The sequence below is a fragment of the Rhodamnia argentea genome, chromosome 3, assembly GCF_020921035.1.
Source record: "Rhodamnia argentea isolate NSW1041297 chromosome 3, ASM2092103v1, whole genome shotgun sequence".
Lineage (NCBI taxonomy): Eukaryota > Viridiplantae > Streptophyta > Magnoliopsida > Myrtales > Myrtaceae > Rhodamnia > Rhodamnia argentea.
The window spans coordinates 22,355,679-22,379,298 of record NC_063152.1 but is presented as its reverse complement, the minus strand read 5'-3'; the positions used below and the strand labels follow the sequence as shown (position 1 = coordinate 22,379,298).

General features: G+C 44.1%; 2 protein-coding genes across 2 annotated transcripts; one reads left to right on the top strand and one right to left on the bottom strand.

The window, feature by feature from the left end:
• The first annotated feature begins 6,529 nt into the window (after window positions 1-6,529).
• On the top strand, window positions 6,530-9,118 carry LOC125314136. Its single transcript, XM_048275618.1, has 3 exons — window positions 6,530-8,072; window positions 8,388-8,504; window positions 8,745-9,118. The coding sequence occupies exons 1-3, from the start codon at window positions 6,530-6,532 to the stop codon at window positions 9,116-9,118; spliced, it is 2,034 nt and encodes a 677-aa protein (XP_048131575.1).
• Window positions 9,119-21,571: 12,453 nt separating this feature from the next.
• Window positions 21,572-22,354, bottom strand: LOC115756697 (myelin transcription factor 1). Its single transcript, XM_030696556.1, has one exon. It carries the CDS (start codon window positions 22,337-22,339, stop codon window positions 21,587-21,589), a length of 753 nt encoding a protein of 250 aa, XP_030552416.1. The 5' UTR covers window positions 22,340-22,354; the 3' UTR covers window positions 21,572-21,586.
• Between the last annotated feature and the right edge of the window lie 1,266 nt (window positions 22,355-23,620).

The window sequence follows — 23,620 nt, the reverse complement described above, 5'->3', positions numbered from 1 at the left end:
AGGTTGAGCGACAACATCTTCCGGGACATGTATTGTTGATACCGGTTCGAATGTATGATAACTGGCTTCTTCTTCAGCCCTAGGCGGAATGTATGAGACGACAACTCCCTCGGGAAGTCGCATGTCCATTTCTCCATTAACCGTTATCATTTGACCGTTATCAATAAATCGAACCTTCTGATGGAGGCTTGAGGGGACAGCCCCGGCCATATGAATCCACGGTCTACCCAGCAACATGTTGAAGGAAGATGGAATGTCCAGAACTTGAAACGTCATTGAGAACTTGGAAGGCCCAATTAACACTTCTAGTTTAGCCTCACCGAGGACATTCTTGCTCATACCATCGAAAGCCCTCACGGCTTGATTCGGGCCAGCTTGATTCGGGTCGAAACCCGAGCCCACAGCTTTTTATTTTGTTTTCACGCGTAGCCCACCCACGTGCAGCCCAGTTGGGCAATTCTCTTCCTCAGCCCATTTTCTCCTCAGCCCACCATTTCCTTTTATTTCTCAGCCCATCTCCCTTTCTTATTTTTCTTCAGACCATCTTTGTTTTGTTTCCCCCCACAGCCCACCTCTCTCTTTTATTCTTCTTTCCTTCAGCCATTTCCCATACGTGAATATCTCTACACTCACCTGCACACAATCACGTCACTTTCATTTTCACCGCACACCTCACGTGGTCTCTCACCAACCCACGTCTCCATCAACCGGATTCTACGCTCGTCCACGCATGCAAGTTTGGGGAAGGAGGCAGAATGAGCATAAAAGAGAGAGGAGGGGCAGGCCGTTGGTTGGTCCGTTCGACTAAAAAGAGAAGTGGGGGTTCCAAAAAAGAAGAGAAGGCAGCCCAGAGAGTGAGGTTCGGTCAAAAAAAAAAAAAAGAGAATGAGAGCTTGAGGGAGGAGGAAGAGACCTCTGTTGAAAACGCAGGTAATCCGCACCAACGAAGGGGAAAGTTTCGCACCACCCATCTGCCGTCGCACCTTCCCACAGTGTCGCTTCGACTTGAGAATAGGTCAGTACTCCCTCGGCCATCTAGTACTCTGTGTTGCACTTGCAAGCTCGCCGGGCCGTGGCTGTTAATTTGTCCGGTCCGGCGAGTTCTCTAGTTAATTCCCATGGCATGTACTCTGCTATAGTTGCTTTTGATAGTCAATCTTAGGCCAGCCCACGCGTTGCTTGTCCCGGTTAATCCCCTATTTTGGGTTCATGAGTTGAGATCATTTTTTTTCGCACACGGGTTCACGCTTGTTCCTCATACTCTACTGATTAGTTAAGTACTTAAGCATTTCTCTAGTTTTTTTTGTCTCGTTCCCGATCACTGTTCGGTTTTCGTCGCCTATTAGTCTGGACTAAAGGAAGAAGAGCGAGACGTATGACCAAGCTCTTGAGGAAACAGAGTGCTTTAGTTTGATTGAAAAAAAAAAAAAAAAAAAAAAAAAAAAAGTAAAGGGCGCAGTGAACAGAAAGAGTCTTGGGCGACAAGGAGACATCTTGGTGAGACGAGCGCCGAGTGTTGTAGATACGCAAGGGAAGAGGAAAATAAACGAAGAGTTTTTGGGTGAGAAGATATGGACGATGCTTGCAACCACGCGGCGTCAACGGATCGAAGGTGGCGCGTGAGCTTGAACCAATAGTGGTGCGATGATCGTGGGCTGGCGACGTCGGAAGATCTGTGTCGTGCTCGAGCGAACTTAGGCGACGCGAGTCCGAACTTAGGCGACGCGAGTCCGAACGATGGCGACGCGAGTCCGAACGATGGCGACGCGAGTCCGAACGAAGGCGACGCGAGTCCGAACTTAGGCGATGCGAGTCCGAACAAAGGCGACGCGAATCCGAACTTAGGCGACGCGAGTCCGAACAATGGCGATGCGAGCCCGGGCGACGCGAGGATGAATAGAAGTGATTCGAGCTCGGGCTGCGGCGACGCAAACGTCAACGCTCGGCGACGCCGGCTCGAGTAGAGTCGGTCGGGGTCCAAGAAGTCCGCGGAGTGAGAGCTAGTGACGGTGGCGAGTGGTTCCGGCGATGCGGCGGCAAGGCGAGCGGCGGAGCTTGGTTGGCGTCGGAAGTGCAGAGTCGCCGTCCTGGTTGCGGAGAGATGGAGCATGCACGGAGGAGACGATGAAGAGTAATAAGGGGGGGCTGATTCACGCTTTTGTTGACTGATTTGGGCTTCTTGGATGGACTGACGAATTGAAGGTTGAAGAGGAGAGTGGGCTGGCGAAAAAGAAAATAAAAGGAAGAGATTTGGGCTGATTCTGATGGGTCAAGTGGTTGAAATGAAGGCTAGTGGGCTGCTGGCTGGGCTGGCGTAAAAAGAGAGAAGAAGAAGAGGAGCGGATGGGCTGGCCTAGTTGAAGGTTGAAGGAGTGGGCTGGGTGAACGGGCTGAGAAAAAGAAAAGAAGAGTGGATTGGGCTGCGAGAATAAAAAAGGGGGCCTAAGCGGTTGGGCTGAAAATAAAAGGAGAAGGAATTCGGATGGGCTGGCATGAAAGAAAACAGAAAAGCTGCCGGGCCCGTGCTTTGGTTTGGGCGTGAAGAGGCTGGGCCAAAGAAAAAAAATGTTGAAGCCCAATTCGGATGAACTAAAGAAGATTGGGCCTGGGATTTCTTTTTTATCCTTCGGGCTCGTGCCTGGGTTTCTCCCGCGGACCGGACCGGGCCCGACGACTCGATCCAGGTCCGGGTCCGAGGACCCGACCCGGACCCGGTCCCTTATTAAAAAATAATAATAATAATAAATAATAATTAATGAAAAAATAAAAATAAAAATAATAAATAAATAAATAAAAATAAATAAAAATTCAAAAAAATCAGAAAAATTTCAGAAAATTAGAAAAATGGTTTCTTTGACCTTTTTATCCCTAATGTGAATTTTAAGCCTAAAATTGGCGTTGATTGAAGACCGATGTCAATCCGGTCTGATAATTGTTGTAATTCGACCTTCGAGTCGAAGTTGTTTGTTTAAATATCGCCATTATAGATTTGGTCCGCATGTGCTTATCCTGATTTTTATTTGGCATATTTATCTGATTGAGTGTTTATAACACTGTCTTTTGAAAAATTGCTCGTTAATCGCTTTCCCTATATACTAGGTTAAGGATAAATAGGTAATTGCACGAAATGACGGAAAAACATTATGCATGATCATTTAGTACTTGTTAGATACCTGGTGAGTTTAAAATGATATGCAGAATGTGTGGTCACCTTAAGAAATATCAACTGGTTAGGTACCGAAAGGGCGCTAATTATCTAGTTAGCGTAAACAAGTCCCCGAACCTAGAAGCTCTGGTTGTGTAGGAATTGAGATAACCCTCCCGCGTCTCGATTGGTTTCTAGCCGACCCCAATAGGCTAGTGGCGACTCTTAATAGCACTTTAATTTGCTAATCAGTAAAAGAAATCCAATGTCACGCGAGGTAGGACTTGGGAGAGTCCATGCCATTGATTTATGGCAATACCTCTAAACCCCGCCGGACCCTCTCCACGGGAGGCCGAAGGCGAGATCGCGACAGCTTGGCGACTCCACCGGGGACAAATAGGTTAAAAATCTATGTAGACTTAGGCCGTAATAACCAGTTGATTGTTTCCTAATTTGATCACCATTTTGCTATGTTGTTAAAAAATCGGGTTAATCTGCTAATTTTGTAATTAGATGTTCATGCGGGTTGGGAGTCATAAGGGGCGGAGTGATTGTTCACATATTTGTTTTGCGGGGAGTCGTAGGAATGTATGTTTTCTATATGTATATAGAAGCGATGTTTGATATACCCCGCTATGCATGTTTTTCATACACAACACTTTTTGCACACACATCCAGTGGTCAAACCCGGACTGCGACCCTAGGAAATCCTTAGGAGGTGTCAGAAATAGATTGGGCCATACGCAAGTCCGCAATTGGCACGATCATTTCTGATCCCGCTCATCATCTCGAAATATGTGCCCCGGCCCGATTATGCTGTCGGCGTTTTTGGGGGCGGTACATCATTTCGTTGTGATGGGAGCCTTTAGCCATTAGCCTACCCTACCCTTTATGTGTCAAACCTCACTGTTAGCATGCGTGTGTTTATGCCATTAACGGATACCATCCATCAATCACTGTAAGTATAATCTCTACTTTGTCCAATTTTTTTCCATCTATTTCAGTTATGTTTTTGTTACGTTCATTGATTGACTGAAATACTCATATATGTTCACTCGAGCCCATATAGGTCCGTAATGGCAAGCATGGAGACGGTTGCCATCGAGCATGAGAACCCGTTAGCCGAGCCGGAGGACGCGGTCGTACCCGAGATGGCACCAACTCAGCCGGATGAAGGTTATGACCGAGAAGCCGATTCTCCGTGGAACCGGCACTACCGGGATCAAGAGTTTTTGCGAAATGCGCATGTCAAGGGAGAAATAGTGGATACCTTGGGGCAACCGAGTGGCGGATATGATTTTCCGGTTAAGTATTCACCCCCACCTTGGTTCTTCGAGGAGCCCGTCCCCGAGACACGACCTTATTGGAGCGAGTGGGGCGATGAGTTCGACACATTGGAGTCCATCGAAGAAGCGATCGCTACGATTGAAGCGAAACAGCCTGCTGACGTCGAAGAGGTCGCTCCCGATGATGCGATCGTCCCCGAAATAGTGCCAGATTTGAATGAGACGTTCATTAGTATGGCAGAGCCTGTTGTGGCAAACTTGACTATTGAAGAGAATCTGGACAATTACCAGCTTGAGGACGAAGGCCACAATGACCTCACTCCCGAAGAGTTTACTCAGATAGAACCGGATAACGATCCTTTTGGACTTGGATATTCAGGAGTTCGCAATCAACCCGACGGTCCCACCGTCCGTTTGCGTCGACACAAAGGCGTACTTGCAATTAGTCCCTATTCATTTCCCTTTCGAAGTGGTCGCCACGGACAAAAAGGTTGGGATAATCAAGGAGGTCGTGTGGATAAGGCCGCTCACTTAGCGGTAAGAGGGGGTTCTGGTAGCCAGCTCATCAAGAATACTCCCAAGCCGCTTTCTCCTCATCCGCCCGTAATGCTAGAGGACACAAGCCTCTCCAACTTAGAAGGGATAGCGCAGCTGTTCGAAGAGCCTGTTGCTAACACTAACATCACACCTATTGACGTTGACGACTTCTTTGAACCACAGACTCTTGAGGATAAGCCAATCAACTCTCGTAAGATCATTCCCGAGGAACCTTTCGCATGTGCCACCGCATCCGAGGAGGTGGAGTCATCAACTAGTTCCCCCAACTCTCCAGAGTAGGATCGTGGGTTTATCCTTTTTTGTCATGTATATATGTTTTGTTGCTTTGCCTCCCGTCGGGGAACAGGTTTCTAATGTGCTAACCGTTTTTTGCACATACCCCCAGGTCTCGAGCCGTTGGCTTGGGGGAAGTACATATTGTAATGCGGCTCCCAGTTAAATAAAACGAGCACATGTTTATTAAGGACGTGTGAAAGTATACTGCCGATCCCATGACGATGCAATTATGAGCCTAAGTATAATCCCGAGGACTGGACTTTCACACGCTTCCTAGTTTTGGCTTTTTGCAAAAATAATTCGGATGACCCGATGATATGAGGGCATTTCCCGGAGCTTACCCATTTGAAAAATGTTGTTGCAAATCAGTTTTCAAAAACACACTTTTCTGCTTTTTGTTTATATGTCATTGAAATGAATTAACATTTCTGCATCATGTCTCGGGCATAGCATTCTTCATATTCATTATAAGAGCACATGTGACTCGGATTCACCAGGCGACGATTCTTCGGACTCGGGCAGCGATAGTGACGATCCGAAAGGGATTGAGATTGAATGGAGTCGCCACGAGGAGTCAGAGCCGTTGACACCTGAACCGACGGTGACGGTGAATTTGGGTACCGAAGACAATATCCGAGAGACCAAAATTGGGGCGGGGTTACGGGAAGCAGAAGCCGACAGATTGGTCAGCCTTCAAGAGTTTCGGGATGTATTTGCCTGGTCGTACACCGACATGCTAGGATTGGATCCAGATATCGTGCAACATGCACTACCAACTAACCCGGATATACCGCCGAAGAAACAACGGTTGAGAAGGACAAAGCCCGAGCTGTCTAAAAAGATTGAGGAGGAAGTAATGAAGCTCCCGAAGGTCGATTTCATTGAAGTCGCTCATTACCCGGATTGGATAGCGAATATCGTCCCGGTGATGAAGAAAGACGGGAGAGTCGGGGTGTGCGTTGATTACCGTGATTTGAATAAGGCCAGCCCCAAAGATGACTTTCCGCTCCCGCATATTGATGTGCTAGTTGACAGTGCGGCTGGGTTTGAGCTTTTCTCCTTCATGGATGGTTTCTCTGGTTATAACCAGATTCGGATAAAAGAAGAAGACAGAAGCAAAACTTCTTTTATAACCCCATTGGGAACTTTTTGCTATAGAGTCATGCCTTTCGGCCCGAAAAATGCGGGCGCCACGTATCAAAGAGCCATGGTGGCCTTGTTCCATGATATGATGCACAATGAAATTGAAGTATACGTTGATGACATGATCGCGAAGTCAAGATTAGGCGAAGACCATGTTGCGATCCTCCGCAAGCTATTTGAGCGCCTACGTAAATACCGATTACGCCTCAATCCCGCAAAGCGTGTATTTGGGGCAAGGTCCGGGAAATTATTGGGCTTCATGGTCGGTAGTAGGGGCATCGAGATCGATCCGTCCAAGGTGAAGGCCATATGCGAGCTACGACCCCCATCTTCTGTGAAGGAAGTTCGCGATTTGCTGGGGAGATTGAACTATGTGGCAAGATTCATATCCCGGCTATCAGAGATCGCCAGGCCATTTTTCAAGCTTCTCAAGAAGAATGCAAAGATTGTATGGGATATTGAATGTCAGACCGCTTTCCTGAAAATTCAGCATTATCTGACCCATTCCCCGTTTCTGGTTCCGCCTGTTCCTGGTGTGCCTCTAATCCTTTATCCGACCATTCACAAGGAGTCCTTGGGAGTCAGATTGGAGCGAAAAAGACCATCAGATGGAAAAGAATGCGCAATATACTATCTCAGCAAGAAATTCTCCGATTCCCAAGCCAATTACTCGGAGGTCGAGAAGACTTGCGTAGCTTTAGTTTGGGTATTACACAGATTGCGGCAGTATACCCTTCACCATCAGATTATGTTAACCACCGAATGTGATCCCATCAAGTATCCGCTGGAAAAGCCGGCGTTGGTTGGAAAATTGGCCAAGTGGCAGATTCTTATTTCCGAGTTCGATGTGCGGACCATGACACAGAAGTCGGTGAAAGGTCGAGCTATAGCAGACATGTTAGCAGAGAGCGCTGCAGGATCACAGATTGAAGATGGGATAGATCCTCTCGATGATCGTGTTTTACCGATCACTACAGAAAAGTGGATCATGTACTTCGACGGAGCTGTTAGCTTATCCGGATCCGGCACGAGGGCAGTCCTTATCTCTCCGGATGGCCAACACTATCCAGTAGCCGCTAAGTTATTGTTTCCGTGCACCAATAACATCGCTGAATACGAGGCCTGCATTCTCGGGCTACAGGCTGCCGTAGAGATGGAAATCCGAAGACTGCAGGTTTATGGCGACTCTGCTCTCATTATCCTTCAGACAGAAGGCAAGTGGAAAACTCGTGACCCGAAGTTGATCCCATATCACGAGTTTCCGGAAGATATAATCGAAGAGTTTGATGAGATAGCGTTCGAGTATCTTCCCGAGCCCGAGAACCGGGTCGCAGACGCGTTGGCCACCTTATCCTCAATGTTCCAAGTGACTGCGGGTTCGGACATCGAGCCATTGAGAATTGAAATCTTGAAGCATTCTGCTTACTCCATGCTAATAGAAGAAGAGGCAGATAGAGAGCCCCGGTATCAAGATATTAAGGTTTACCTGCAGACCGGAGAGTTTCCTGAAGGTAGTGAAGCGGCTGACAGGAAATATCCGATGAAACTGTCTTCAAAGTTTTTCCTCGGCGGCGATGCGTTGTACAAGAGGTCATATGACTCCGTTCTTCTGAGATGCGTTGATGCCAAGGAGGCCAATCGGTTGATGACCGAAATCCATGAGGGTGAATGTGGTCCCCATATGAATGGCCACATGTTGAGTAAGAAAATCATGAGATTGGGATATTACGGGCTCACCTTGGAAGCCGATTGTATTCAGCATGTTCGTTCCCGCCATCGATGTCGGGTCTATGGAGATCGAATCGCTGCTCCTCCCAATGAGTTGCACCCGATGTCCGAGGCGTGGCTTTTCTCAATGTGGGGGATCGACGTCATAGGGCCAATTAATCCCAAAGCTTCAAACGGACATCGTTTTATACTTGTGGCAATTGACTATTTCTCGAAGTGGATTGAAGCGAGTTCGTATGCCAATGTCACAGCCAAGAACGTAGCCAGGTTTTTACGTCAAGATATATTTGCCCGATATGGAGCGCCGGAGGCTATAATCACTGACAACGGCTCAAACCTCAACAACAAGGTGGTTGATGAGGTTCTTGGTGAGTTCCGCGTTCGGCATTTGAATTCTTCGCCTTACCGCCCGCAGATGAATGGTGCGGTAGAAGCGACGAATAAGAATATCAAGAAGATTCTGTCCAAGACAGCAGAAAATTATCGGGATTGGCATGAGCGGCTCCCCTATGCACCGATGGCATACCGGACGTCGATCCGCACTTCAACCGGGGCAACTCCTTTCTCGTTGGTATATGGTATGGAAGTGGTGCTACCGGTGGAAACAGAGATTCCATCACTCAGGATTCCATCACGATTGAAACTATCAGAAGCAGAGTGGATTCAACAGAGATATGAACAGTTGAATATGATCGACGAGAAAAGACTGCAGGCTATCTGTCATGGTCGGTTTTACCAGAAACGTGTGGCAAAGTCGTTCAATCGTAAAGTTCGTCCCCGGCTTTTCGAGATCGGTGACTTGGTGTTGAAGAAGAGATTAGCATTTATACCGCACCCCGGAGGCAAGTTCACGCCAAACTATAAAGGGCCATATTTGATCAAGAAAGTCCTCCCTGGTGGCGCGTTGATTTTAGGCGAGATGGACGGCCGTGTCCGGTCGAGCCCAGTAAATGCCGATATGGTGAAGAAGTATTTCCCATGAATAAAATTAAAGGCTCTGATGGCCTTTTCCTGTGCAGATCCGAGTCGCCGTAATCGCAAACATCATGCATATCATGCCTACATGCATATCATATCCGTGTTGCGGATTTAGGTGTGATACTCAACGAACCCGAGCTAAATGACTGGATTAACTTAATCTGGAGCGCTTTAGGTGAAGGAAACCGGCAAGTGACCGACGCCCGAGGCCGCATGAAAAGTCGTGCCCTACCTCGACATGATCGCTTAAATAAAAGCGAAGCGCCCTTCATGACGCCAACAATGCCGTAGCCCGGTGGTTAGGGGAATGAAGGCGGTCCGGAGCGCCCGGGGTTCGAACCCCGGAGATGGCATCCCAGTGACCCCCATTGTAAAAATGGAGGGGCTCCCTTGTAAATAAAAAAAAATAATAAAAATAATAAAAATAAAAAAAAAAACTTTTTGCACTCACTTCATTTTTTTTGCAATAATAAAAACTTTTTGTACCTCTTTTATTTTTTGCAAGAGGATGAGAGCACTTTCCCGGAACGAAATCGGGACGACCGGAGCAATGAAGAACTGCGTCGCTATCCATCTTAAGAAGTACCCCCGCCACATCGGTTACTACACCGATACACCAAACTCTTTTGATAACTTTCGGGAATGGGACCGTTCATAAAATCCCAAGATGCTTTGTTAGCACAGATCCTCAGAAGAGTAAACACAAAGGGTCAACTGGTCTTTGCAGCCCAGGTAAGTATCCCTCTCCTAAAAATTTTGCAAGAAGCATGACTGTTCAAATGTTTCATCCCCATGTGGATTATATTAAATGTTCAATCGGTAAAGCATAAAAAAAAAAAAAAAATCTCTCTCATCTTATTACATTTGGAGTTTATGCTTCAGCTCATTCCAAAAAAAAAAAAAAAAAAAAAAAAAAGTCCACTTTCATTGAACTGGTGCGTCCGTTCATGCATACATGCATCTTGCATTGAAATTTCCTGCAAGTTCATTTGACGAAATGATTTTACCAAATAAAGCGGAGATATTGAGTATGTCAAGTGAGAGTGCTTAGGATGAAAAACAAGCCCCACATAAACACATTCCTAATACACTCTGAGATTGAGTGAAGTGAGAACAAAATTCGTGTCTTGGGACGGAGGATCCATTCGCAATGTATACATGGGTCGAAGTGATGAAAGGCAATTCCTTCTTTTCCCCACACATAATATATCCCTTGCTAGCCACTTTGAGCTTGAGAAAGGAGAAATTCAAAATACCCCTGTTAAGAACCACCCTACATCGGGGCAAATGCAGGAGATTATAGTTGAAAATCAATTGAAGAAAGGTAAGAAAGATTTAATTGCCTTCACTTGCATTAATCTTTGTGTGTAACTTCAGGTGAATCTTTATGGAGGCTCGAAGCGTCCCAAAATGAAGAAGAGCATTTCTTTCTCTACCCAAACACCAATATCCTTTGCTAGCCAAGTTGAGCCCGAAATCATTCATTTCTAAACCGGAGTGGTGATCATTTCCCCAAATTGGGGCAAGACATGTGATTTACCGGAAAATCGGTAACGATGTCAAATGTCTCGAGAGTCCAGGGAGCTCATGAAAATAGCAAAGAAGAGAAGAAAAGGAAAATGAAAATCAAAGGGCTAAAAAAGCAAAGTGCCTAGTAAAAGCAAGGCCAAAGCCCGGAGAGGAAAAGGCCAAATGCAGAAAAGCATTGAGCTTACCTCGAGCAGAAACAAATGTAGAAAATAGAGAAAAACTCTTTTCTTGCCAAGCAAAAACAGACGGCTCATTGGACACTCGAGGCGGGTTGTAATCCCCAGAGTCAGACGCTTTCCCCAAATGGAGCGAGATTGGTAAAGACACCAGGATGGTCACCAACTCATAAACCCCATTGAAAAAAAAAAAAAAAAATCAGAGCCTTATAAGCCTTCCCAAACCGACATTACAACCCATCCGAAGACTCTTCCGATTGGGATGTTTCGAGTTGACATGAAGACTTTACAAAGAAGCGGCCGCTTGAAGGAGTGGAGTCAATCATTTCTTGTCTTATCTTCCAGGTTCTTAACTTGTAAACCCGATGAAGGTAGTAATTTCAAATATCTCCCCAGTGTGGCCTCAAAGCATGAAAAACCCCTTGTGTAAGCCCATGACCAAACCAACATTACGGTCCCCGAAAGACCTTTCAGATTGATCAATAATGTATGCATTGCGAATATATCTGAAACCTTAGACATGAACATATTGCGAGGTCTCGAGAGTATTTGTTCCGAAAACCTCCAAGTGAGCGATTGGGATCAACAGAATATTCCCCAACGAGAGTGTGTGAGAAGCCCTTTCGGACTAAGGATTTTAGCTTGGCACGCTCAATAAACCCCTTTTCATGAAGCGAAATTGTTGTTTTTCATGAACCAAAATTTTCAAGAAAAAAAAAAAAACAAAACAAAACAAAAAAAACAAAACAAAAAAGCAACAAAAAAAAAAATCTTCATTTTCGGGAACGACGGTTCTCCCTTCAATCAATTTTCCCCATGGAGTCTAATAGTCAACGATGTCATCTAACCGAATGAGAAGCTTTTGGTATTACATTATACCAAGTAGCTTCCCCGGCGAGTAGACTTAACTCATCTGCTCATGCATTTAATGACATATACTCATCATTCCAAATATGTTTCATAAGTCCTCGCTTATGCGGGGACCCGGGTTGAACAGTTCCGTTAGCTGCAGCGAGTTTCGAATTGTGAGCAAACATATCATAGATGTTCATTGGCGTTAGTATTTGTTCGAGCTAACCTTGTTTGGACGGATATAACGCCAAGTGCTTGTGAAGAACCAAGTCACGCGAGTGTAAGTCGCGGTGGCAGAGTCCGTTCACGATATTTTCACTTCATTCAGCAAGTTCCGATCGACATGCATGCGCTAAGGTCGAGAGCTTGTCCCGTGCAATCCAGAGGACGTACTCCAGAGGCCGAAGTGTAAGTTCAGCCCCGAGCAGCACTCTCTCTTCATTGAAATTATTATTTGTTGGAGCTAACTTTTTTTGGACAGGCAAAGTGAACTTTAGCTTCCCAAAGCCCGTTTCATAAGCGGGTTTCCTCATTCTAGTGAGCATGATACAATGCTAAGCCCACCCTATGACTTTTTCAAAATAGCCTTTTCACGAGTCAAAGACTCTAAACTGAGACTTTCCAATAGCCTTTTCACGAGTCAAAGACTACGAACCGTGACTTTTCAATAGCCTTTTCATGGGTCAAAGACCCCGAACCGAGACTTTTCAACAGCCTTTTCACGGGTCAAAGACCCCGAACCGAGACTTTTCAACAGCCTTTTCACGGGTCAAAGACCCTGAACCGAGACTTTTCAAAATAGCCTTTTCACGAGTCAAAGACTCTGAACCGAGACTTTTTAACAGCCTTTTCACGGGTCAAAGACCCCGGACCGAGAATTTTCGGAATAGCCTTTTCGCGGGTCAGAATACCGTGAACTGTGACTTTTTAATCGCCTTTTCACGGGTCAGAATACCGTGAACCGTGTCGTTCCCTTTGGGGCCAAGCCCGTATCGTTTTTACGGTCGTCCCAAAGGTGTGTTTGTTTGAGCTAACCTTGCCCGAACAGGTACGGAGAGACAAGTGCCCCGAAGCCCGTTCCCCGAGCAAGTCCCCTCAAGTCTGGTGAGCCTTAAAGCCCGGAGCAAACGCATTACCAAGTGAAGGCCAAGCCCGTATAGTTTATATGGTCGTCCCAGAGTTTTGTTTGTTTCAGTTAACCTTGCATGCGCAGGTATTGAGAGGATTGGAGCCCCAGAGCATATTCTCTGAGCGAGTCTCCCCCATTTTTGGTCTTGATAGTTGCTTTGGCGGTTCTTCCCAAACACTGTCAGGTTAATTTATTGACAAAATTAGGTGTCCTTTCGTCTTGGAATGGAACCTCTTCGAGCTCCCATTCCAAGAGGGGCAACTGTTGACACCTAATTTTGGGCGTTTCCATATTATTATTATTATTATTATTATTATTATTATTCATTAAATAAGAACACGTCTAATTTATTTTCATCTTATAGCAAAATAGAAAAGTGAAAAATATATATAACTACTTAAAAAAAAAAAAAAAAGAAAGAGAAAGGGAGCCAAAAAAAAAATAATAATAAATAAATAAATGAAATGATAAGCTATTGAATATGCATATTTTCTTGTTGTACTATAGAATAAAAAATTCAAAAATCAAATTTTATTTTATTATTTTATTTCGTTCTTTTTTTAAAAAAAAGAAAGAAAAAGAAAAAAGAAAAAAATCAATTCGGGCCCGCTTGATTCGGGTCCAAACCCGAGCCCACGGCTTTTTTTTTTGTTTTCACGCGTAGCCCACCCACGTGCAGCCAGGTTGGGCAATTCTCTTCCTCAGCCCATTTTCTCCTCAGCCCACCATTTCCTTTTATTTCTCAGCCCATCTCCCTTTCTTATTTTTCTTCGGACCATCTTTGTTTTGTTTCCCCCCACGCCCCACCTCTCTCTTTTATTCTTCTTTCCTTCAGCCATTTCCCATACGTGAATATCTCTACACTCACCCGCACACAATCACATCACTTTCATTTTCACCGCACACCTCACGTGGTCTCTCACCAACCCACGTCTCCATCAACCGGATTCTACGCTCGTCCACGCATGTAAGTTTGGGGAAGGAGGCGGAATGAGCATAAAAGAGAGAGAGGAGGGCAGGCCGTTGGTTGGTCCGTTCGACTAAAAAGAGAAGTGGGGGTTCCAAAAAAGAAGAGAAGGCAGCCCAGAGAGTGAGGTTCGGTCAAAAAAAAAAAAAAGAGAATGAGAGCTTGAGGGAGGAGGAAGAGACCTCCGTTGAAAACAGAGGTAATCCGCACCAACGAAGGGGAAAGTTTCGCACCACCCATCTGCCGTCGCACCTTCCCACGGTGTCGCTTCGACTTGAGAATAGGTCGGTACTCCCTCGGCCATCTAGTACTCTGTGTTGCACTTGCAAGCTCGCCGAGCCGTGGCTGTTAATTTGTCCGGTCCGGCGAGTTCTCTAGTTAATTCCCATGGCATGTACTCTGCTATAGTTGCTTTTGATAGTCGATCTTAGGCCAGCCCACGCGTTGCTTGTCTCGATTAATCCCCTATTTTGGGTTCATGAGTTGAGATCATTTTTTTTCGCACACGGGTTCACGCTTGTTCCTCATACTCTACTGATTAGTTAAGTACTTAAGCATTTCTCTAGTTTTTTTTGTCTCGTTCCCGATCACTGTTCAGTTTTCGTCGCCTATTAGTCTGGACTAAAGGAAGAAGAGCGAGACGTATGACCAAGCTCTTGAGGAAACAGAGTGCTTTAGTTTGATTGAAAAAAAAAAAAAAAAAAAAAAAAGAAAAAAAGTAAAGGGCGCAAAGAATGTAAAGAGTCTTGGGCGACAAGGAGACATCTTGGTGAGACGAGCGCCGAGTGTTGTAGATACGCAAGGGAAGAGGAAAATAAACGAAGAGTTTTTGGGTGAGAAGATATGGACGATGCTTGCAACCACGCGGCGTCAACGGATCGAAGGTGGCGCGTGAGCTTGAACCAATAGTGGTGCGATGATCGTGGTGGGCGGCGACGTCGGAAGATCTGTGTCGTGCTCGAGCGAACTTAGGCGACGCGAGTCCGAACTTAGGCGACGCGAGTCCGAACGATGGCGACGCGAGTCCGAACGAAGGCGACGCGAGTCCGAACTTAGGCGATGCGAGTCCGAACAAAGGCGACGCGAATCCGAACTTAGGCGACGCGAGTCCGAACAATGGCGATGCGAGCCCGGGCGACGCGAGGATGAATAGAAGTGATTCGAGCTCGGGCTGCGGCGACGCAAACGTCAACGCTCGGCGACGCCGGCTCGAGTAGAGTCGGTCGGGGTCCAAGAAGTCCGCGGAGTGAGAGCTAGTGACGGTGGCGAGTGGTTCCCGGCGATGCGGCGGCAAGGCGAGCGGCGGAGCTTGGTTGGCGTCGGAGTGCGGAGTCGCCGTCCCGGTTGCGGAGAGATGGAGCATGCACGGAGGAGACGATGAAGAGTAATAAGGGGGGGCTGATTCACGCTTTTGTTGACTGATTTGGGCTTCTTGGATGGACTGACGAATTGAAGGTTGAAGAGGAGAGTGGGCTGGCGAAAAAGAAAATAAAAGGAAGAGATTTGGGCTGATTCCGATGGGCTGGTGTGGTTGAAATGAAGGCTAGTGGGCTGCTGGGTGGGCTGGCGTAAAAAGAGAGAAGAAGAAGAGGAGCGGATGGGCTGGCCTAGTTGAAGGTTGAAGGAGTGGGCTGGGTGAACGGGCTGAGAAAAAGAAAAGAATAGTGGATTGGGTTTGCGGAATAAAAAAGGGGGCCTAAGCGGTTAGGCTGAAAATAAAAGGAGAAGGAATTCGGATGGGCTGGCATGAAAGAAAACGAAAAAAGCTGCCGGGCCCGTCTTTGGTTTGGGCGTGAAGAGGTGGGCCAAAGAAAAAAAATGTTGAAGCCCAATTCGGATGAACTAAAGAAGATTGGGCACTGGATTTCTTTTTTATCCTTCGGGCCCGGTGCGGGTTTCTCCCGCGGACCGGGCCGGGCCCGACGACTCGATCCAGGTCCGGGTCCGAGGACCCGACCCAGACCCGGTCCCTTATTAAAAAATAATAATAATAATAAATAATAATTAATGAAAAAATAATAATAATAATAATAATAATAAATAAATAAAAATAAATAAAAATTCAAAAAAATCAGAAAAATTTCAGAAAATTAGAAAAATGGTTTCTTTGACCTTTTTATCCCTAATGTGAATTTTAAGCCTAAAATTGGCGTTGATTGAAGACCGATGTCCAATCCGGTCTGATAATTGTTGTAATTCGACCTTCGAGTCGAAGTTGTTTGTTTAAATATCGCCATTATAGATTTGGTCTGCATGTGCTTATCCCGATTTTTATTTGGCATATTTATCCGATTGAGTGTTTATAACACTGTCTTTTGAAAAATTGCCTGTTAATCGCTTTCCCTATATGCTAGGTTAAGGATAAATAGGTAATTGCACGAAATGACGGAAAAACATTATGCATGATCATTTAGTACTTGTTAGATACCCGGTGAGTTTAAAATGATATGCAGAATGTGTGGTCACCTTAAGAAATATCAACCGGTTAGGTACCGAAAGGGCGCTAATTATCTAGTTAGCGTAAACAAGTCCCCGAACCTAGAAGCTCCGGTTGCGTAGGAATTGAGATAACCCTCCCGCGTCTCGATTGGTTTCTAGCCGACCCCAATAGGCTAGTGGCGACTCTTAATAGCACTTTAATTTGCTAATCAGTAAAAGAAATCCAATGTCACGCGAGGTAGGACTTGGGAGAGTCCATGCCATTGATTTATGGCAATACCTCTAAACCCCGCCGGACCCTCTCCACGGGAGGCCGAAGGCGAGATCGCGACAATGGCGAGTCGAGAAGAACACTGTAGAAGTTTAATCTGTTCATAATCGGGAGAATCCAAGAAGAAACCAGAGCTTGAGTTAATTAAAAAGCTTAAGCTATCGACTTTTTGGGTCAACTGAATTGATTGTTTCCTCCTTTTCACTCCAACTTATTGTGGATACTTCTATTAAGCTTGTACTAAAGAACAATTTGTGAATGTGAGTTACGCAGTGCGAGGAGTACACTAGGTTATTGCCTTGACCGATGCCCATGAGTAGTTAGCCTTTGCCGATGGGTGGCAAAACTTTTACACTAGTAAAATGTTTCTCGTTAAGCTGACAAGGGTCGGATTCTACAACAGAGCCAGTTGCTTAGTCAAGCATGGAAAGAGTGTTCTTGACACAAGAACCCGGTTTCAGGTTGATGCATACAGCTGCACATCAGGAATACGTGGCAAAGTCATCTCTCATTGTGGAGAATGTGTACATGACAATGGATTCATAGCCAGGTCAGGAGCAAATTCTGCAGCCAATTAATCTTCTAGAATGGAACACATTGAGCACATCTGCAGAGGTAATTCCGAGCACAGCTCACATATTCCAGGATCATATCTTAATGCTCTCCTCTGTATACTCAAACCTATGCCAGATGTTCTATATACGCTAGGTTTAGAACCATAGTGAATGTTGCAAATAACAGTGAAATTCCCTTCCAATTTTGGGTTTCAAAAACTTGGTTAACATGAAGCCAAATTCACCTGTTTTAGACAAAGAATAAATGTTGTAGATCCATGCCATAGCTGAACAAAAACTTACCATGCCGATTACTTGAGTAGTTGTTTGCCCCTCAACCGGACTGAAAGAAAAGAAAAGGGGAAGAAGATGGTCCTAAAGTAGTTGTTCGCTCTGCATCATGTTACGGAGGATGGTGTAATTACTCCAATTCCAGTATACTCAAAACCGGAATTCAGAAATTTACTCTTCCTCTGAACAGAGGAACCCTGTTTTGTTTCTCTGCCTTTGAGTGGTGTAATTAAATTCATGTTGAGGGTCAATCTGATTTTGGTGTGGACTGAGCACGGCTGAGTTGAAAATTTCAGTGAACTATTGTTACTGAGCTATGCTGCATATACATAGGTTGAGAGTTCTATGCCATGGTCAAATTTAGAACACAAACTAACCAGCTGAACATATCTGTATTTGGAGAGTCACAGATGGCAAAACATCCGAGCTGTTGATTTGGAGAGTTCAGTAGAACTTATGCAACAATAACTAAAAACTAGCTTCAGTAACATTGCAATCTGCATACTCATCTATAGACGTGCTGGAAACCAGGCCAACTTATATAGAGACATACCCAGTAATACGGCCGCCATTACAAAATTCAACTCTAAGATCGGAAGCAACTATGAACATCCAAATCTATTTTCAGGAGACCTATGTATATAACAGAAACAAATGGCCAACTGAGACGCATTGCTCAGTACCTATCATTCACAGTTTGTGCCAAGACAGAACTAAGAAAGTCAGATATTGCCAATGTACCATAATCAACCTTACCCATTCGAAGATATCACCACAGTGGGAACACACTCTACAAAATTAAAGACATAGAGCCAGGCCTCAAAAGAAGTATCCACCAGGAATTGAATTTCTGGGCAAAAACAGAGTTAGTTTGATTGAATACAATAAAGTTCCATCAGTAATGTCCTTTCCTAAAGATCAAAACTTTTCCCGTCCATCACCAAACAAGAGCAATACTAATTTCAAGATTAAGTCTAATTCGCCTTGTGAAGAAGGCTGAAGTGGAACTTGCTAGCACTAGTATCCCAGTATATCCCCACTTCGTCGCCAGCCTCCAAACCCCTACGTTTCACGAACTCCTTGTTCCAATCCTCCCTTGAGGACATAGGACTTAGATGATGCCCAATACATGAACACCAGTCTATGCTCAGAGCACGTATCTGCATCCCTCACGATGACGTTGGTCCCCTTGTCGCTTTTGACTTGACTCGCTGTCTCCTTGCTTATCCATCAGAGCAAGTGGCTCCTCGCAAAGTCCTGCCCGATCAATAGCCTCGATAGGTTTCCAAGATTGCTCTGGGTAAGCTTCTTCTTGATCTTATATGGGTCGAAGAGTAGCACCAACTCCGTAGAAACTCCATTGCGTCTTTCTTCCTCTGTATCACATCCTGAGGCCACTTTCTTTGCCTTCTGCGTTCTGTTGTACTTGGCCTTCTCCTCCACAATTGATGTTTCAACTTCAGTGAGTGAATCCATGGATTTTCGCTTCGGTTGGGCGGGAACGATTTCAGGATGGCCGACTTCCTTCGTGCCCAATAAACCCTTCAGAGCAGGCGTAAGGGGGAAGAAGTCGCGAGCGACCACCGCTGCAGATGAAATATCGCTGGCCCCTTCGTGACTCTTCTCCTCATCGTGCAGGTAAGAAACGCACGAGGAAGAAGAGTCCATCAATGGTGGCGAGTGGGCCTCGCCTCTCAGGTGGTCACCAATGGGTTCCTTCTCGTGACCGTGCAGATAAGACACGCACAAGGCAGAAGAGTCCATCAACGGCGGCGGCGAGTGGACCTCGCTGGGGGTGAAGAAACCGAAAAGCTTCATGGGGTTTGGATGGAAGAAACAGAGAAACTACCTTCGCAAGAACAACAGAGGGCAACCAGCGGTTTGGGAGAAATTCAGAGAGAGAGAGAGGTAAAGAAAGAAAGACAAGTTTGGAGAGAGAGAGAGAGAGAGAGCAGAGAAGCGACTAGGACAGAAGAGAGTCGGAGGTTAGAGAGGGAGATATATAGTTTACCGTTGGAAATTGGAATGGGATGGCAAGCGAGTGACGTCATCAGTCTTCGCAGTCAAGTTTTGAGAGTGCACTTGGATTTTCGCTTCTGTATTTATCCCCTTGCGGATACTGTAATATCACGAAATCTTTATTTATGTAAATAATGAGTTGAAGATGATCTTCTGGTTCTAGCTAGATTGCTGTGCTACGAAGGAGCTTCTAATTTTTTGTCAAATTAATTTCACTATGTAAATTGATAGAACCTTGGAAAAAAAATATGAAATCTTTTAATTTTTTTTAAAGAAAGAGATTTCTAAATAAAATCGTCCTATCATTTTTTTTTTTGTGCGTATGGATCGGAAAAGAAAATATCACAAATATTATTTTTGGTAAGGATGGACATTTTCTTGAAAAAATAAATAAAGTAAATAAATAAATCCCTTCTTTATTCTAAAGAGGCGAGAGCCATGCCTTTACATATTACGGGAGAATTGTCCAAATAAATCTCTTTTTTTTTCTAAAGAGGCGAGAGCCTTGTCCTCACATGTGACAGGAGAAGTGTCCAAAAAGTCTTAAATCTATTGCATTTGTGCCAATTCGGTCATCAACTTTTCAATTGTGCCAATTTAGTCTTAAACATTTTGATAACTTGCCAATTCAATCATAAACCTTTAAATTATATCAGTTTAGTACTAAACTTTTTAACAAATTGTCAATTTAGTCATTCCAACTAATTATTCAAACAATAACTTTAAAATTAAAATGGCAAAATTTCAAAAGATTTAGGACTAAATTGACACAATTTATATATGGACACAATTGAAAGGTTTATGACTTAATTGACAAATCATCAAAATGTTTAGGACTAAATTAACATAATTAAAAGATGTGGAACTGAATTGGCTAGTTGTCAAAAGGTTTAGGATTTTTTTGATATACGAAAACTGGTTTAGGTTTCTGTCTTCGTTTTCCAACGAACATGAAAACAGTACAAACCGAAAACTAAAAAAAGTAGTTCTCAAATTTTTCATTCCAAAGGAGAATGCGATCTGATTGCAAAATGAAAACACATCTTTTGGGAGAATTGCCCAAAATGCTTTAAATCTATTGTACTTATGCCAAGTCGGTCTTAAATCTTTCAATTGTGCCAATTTAGTCCTAAACCTTTTGACAACTTACCAATTCAGTCTTAAACCTTTAAATTATGTCAATTTAGTCATAAATCTTTTAACAAATTATCAATTTAGTCCTTCTGGCCAATTACTCAAATAACAAGGTTAGGACTAAAATGGAAATTTTTCAAAAGATTTAGGAATTGACACAGTTTCAAAATATTTAGGACTACATAGACACAATTGAAATGTTTCTGACTAAATTGACAAATCATCAAAATATTTAAGACTAAATTGACACAATTGAAAGGTTTAGGACTGAATTGACAAGTTGTCAAAAGGTTTATGATTTTTTTGATAATTTTTCCCGTATCTGAACATAAAAAAGTTACGCAACCAAATAAAGTTTTAAGACATTATGTTTAGGTTAACAGTTTTATTTTCATGAATCAAGCATGTTTTCCATATATGTTCCTTTTGTTTGAAAATATAATTGAAAAGGCTTTCGTGAACCAAACAGGCCGAGCTTCCTTTTTTCACCAAAAAGGACCCAAAAAAAAAAAAAAAAAAATATGTGTTTATAGTTGCCTTTTGAATTGACTGGCTGGACAACCAGGGTTTAGGAGTAGCTTTGGTCACCATAAAACTGATTCATGCTGAAAATGTCCGAATCAAACAATCAGACCGACTACAATCGCGTAACTCAATTTAGTCCACCTTGCAAAAAATAGCCAAGTCTAGTTTAATTTAAGAAATGTTAGAGCATGCATCATTTGTCCATCCTTAATTTTGTGATTTTATTAGTCCAGTCTCTCACTAAACATCAAATTTTACGGCGGAAAAAAAGGGTTGTAGTTTTGTTTTTTTGGTGCTAACAGGACATATTATAATAACTAATTATTGTACACAGAGAAAAACCACAGCTCTACGCAAGAATTCCCAAAAGAGCCTGAACTAAATGGTCGCTAATCACTACTATACTCCCTAGATAACCAACAATAACATGACAAAAATCTACGTAACGCAATAACAGTCTGTGGCTTAAGTCCTAATCTCCGTGCGTTCAGCCCGATGTCTCGTCGTTCGGTCGGGAAGTGGCTCACCGGTCGTGATGCAACATCTTGTGTTGTCGGGGCGGCCCAAACCGCTACCTTAAAGGGTTCAAACTTCTTTCCCTTCTTCTTTTTCAAAAATTCCCTCTTCTTTAACCTCTTGAAGCTGAATCTGCCTCTTGAGTTTCCAAATGAACTCCTCAACCCTCCTGTTCAACTCCTCATCCGACATCCTCGAGAACTCATCGTTCTCTTCAGCAATCGTCCCCTCGCTAGCTTTCTCGGTCTCGCTCGCCGCTTCGCCATTAACTTCCACTTGCTTCTCAGCTTCATCATCTTGAGGACCATTCTTCGCCACCTCTTCTTCCTCCTCTTCTTCTTCTTCCTCCTCCTGGCTCTCCTTCAAGCAGGGCTCTTTTTCCGGCTCCCTCTCGTCCGCTGCTGCTCGTGTTTCCTCCGAGACGACGCGCTTCTCTTCTTCTACCACGGAGACATTTTCCTGGATGGTTTCCGGGTCATGCGGAACCGCGGGAATAAACCTGCCGCCACTATTGTCCTTCACTAGGCTAGTGCGCGCAAGGTACTCCTCGTAGAGGAGGTCGCGCCTCCCCTTGCCCGATGAGGAGAAAGATCCATAGTCCGCCGCGATGATGAGGATGAGGGTGTTGGAGATGAAGAACCAGAACTTGCTGTTCTTGAAGTTCTGGGATGGGGACAGGTTGAAGATGTAGAAGATAGAGATGTAGAAGAAGACCGAGAAGACGAACGCCAAGAACGACATTCCCTTTGCCCTTCGTTTGCGTTCCTTGGAATTGCGGAATTTTTGTGGGTTTTGGATCAAATCTAGTGTGGGTTTTGCCATTTTTCAGGGGGTCCAATTTTCGGGTGGAAGAACTTGTTAGGGAAGGAGTACATACATATATAGTGGGGGTTGATCAATTTGTGGGAGAAAGGCGGCAAATAATAATTGAGGCATCGTGAATTTACGGTTTTGGTCTTGACTTGGGGTTTGGATTTACTTGTGTGCCCCTCACCACGTTTTGCTTCTGATACAAGGATGATAAGTATTGATTATGGAAGCATTACTTCAGCCGTTTGAAGAGATAATTACTTCCAATATCATAAATTGAACGGTTGGTTCAATCCGAAACACGCTATAAAAGGTCTATGCTGAAAAGGGAGTTTAGAAGAGAGCCTTTGAATTTGGGGCAATTTAAATCTTTATTTACTCTAATTTATTATAGTCGTTAGCTTTTCTGTGACGGACTCAATTTTTGACCTTTTTTTTTTTTTTCCACATCAAAGTAACATTACAGATACGAAAGATTCTCTCCCTAACTTTCTTGTCTTTGTAACGTAAAAGATGTTGTCAAATATTAGGAGGATGATGATCCACAAGCGATGTTTGAGGGTCAATAGTAAAGCCTATCTGATCATTTCAATAAGTGCCAAAGTTTAATTTATTTGGCACATATCAAATTAAGCACACGTGATAGTCATAATTAGCTCTAATTCTCATTCGATTAGGTAAAAGAATCAGTTAATTTGCCAGCCAAAAGAGCACTTCGTTTCCAAAATCGTCAGAACTTAAAATTCAGTACCTAAACTCTTGGTAATATCGTACTAAATAACATCCATAGTTTCTAAAACTCACTATTTGACTCATTTGTTTGGATAATCCCCATGTGATTACCTCCCTCAAGTCAATAAATTCGAAGATGACCGGAACAAATCCGGTACGGAAAAAAAATGTGGGAATTATTCTTCCTTTCCTTCCTCTTTTTTCCGATCAAGACAAGTGGCAATTTTGGGGAAGGTCAACTTCGCATGCCAACTGGCAAATTGAGTCACTTTGAGTCATCTCGTCCGAGGCCTAATGACCCCCTCATAATTAAACACTATGACTCAACTAGCAGCAGAACATTCAGACCACATCATTATGAGGAAGAAGACTTATGTATTGAGTGCTGAGAAACACGTCCACGTCGGGTGGCCATGTAATGTAAGTTAAGGATAGGTCACTAACACGTGACTAAGCATTTGGGTGACACGTTACAGGGCGGTTCCGAAAACGACATGTGGTTTCTTATGAATGAATGATTAGTGACTAACACGGGATGTTAATGATGCTCTCCAGCTCATC

Coding starts and splice junctions, on each gene's coding strand:
- LOC125314136 (XM_048275618.1), top strand. CDS start 6,530: ATGATCGCGAAGTCAAGATTAGGCGAAGACCATGTTGCGATCCTCCGC. Junction 8,073..8,387: donor GATGACCGAAATCCATGAGG/GTGAATGTGGTC, acceptor CCAATGTCACAG/CCAAGAACGTAGCCAGGTTT. Junction 8,505..8,744: donor GGTGGTTGATGAGGTTCTTG/GTGAGTTCCGCG, acceptor CGGTGGAAACAG/AGATTCCATCACTCAGGATT.
- LOC115756697 (XM_030696556.1), bottom strand. CDS start 22,339: ATGGCAAAACCCACACTAGATTTGATCCAAAACCCACAAAAATTCCGC.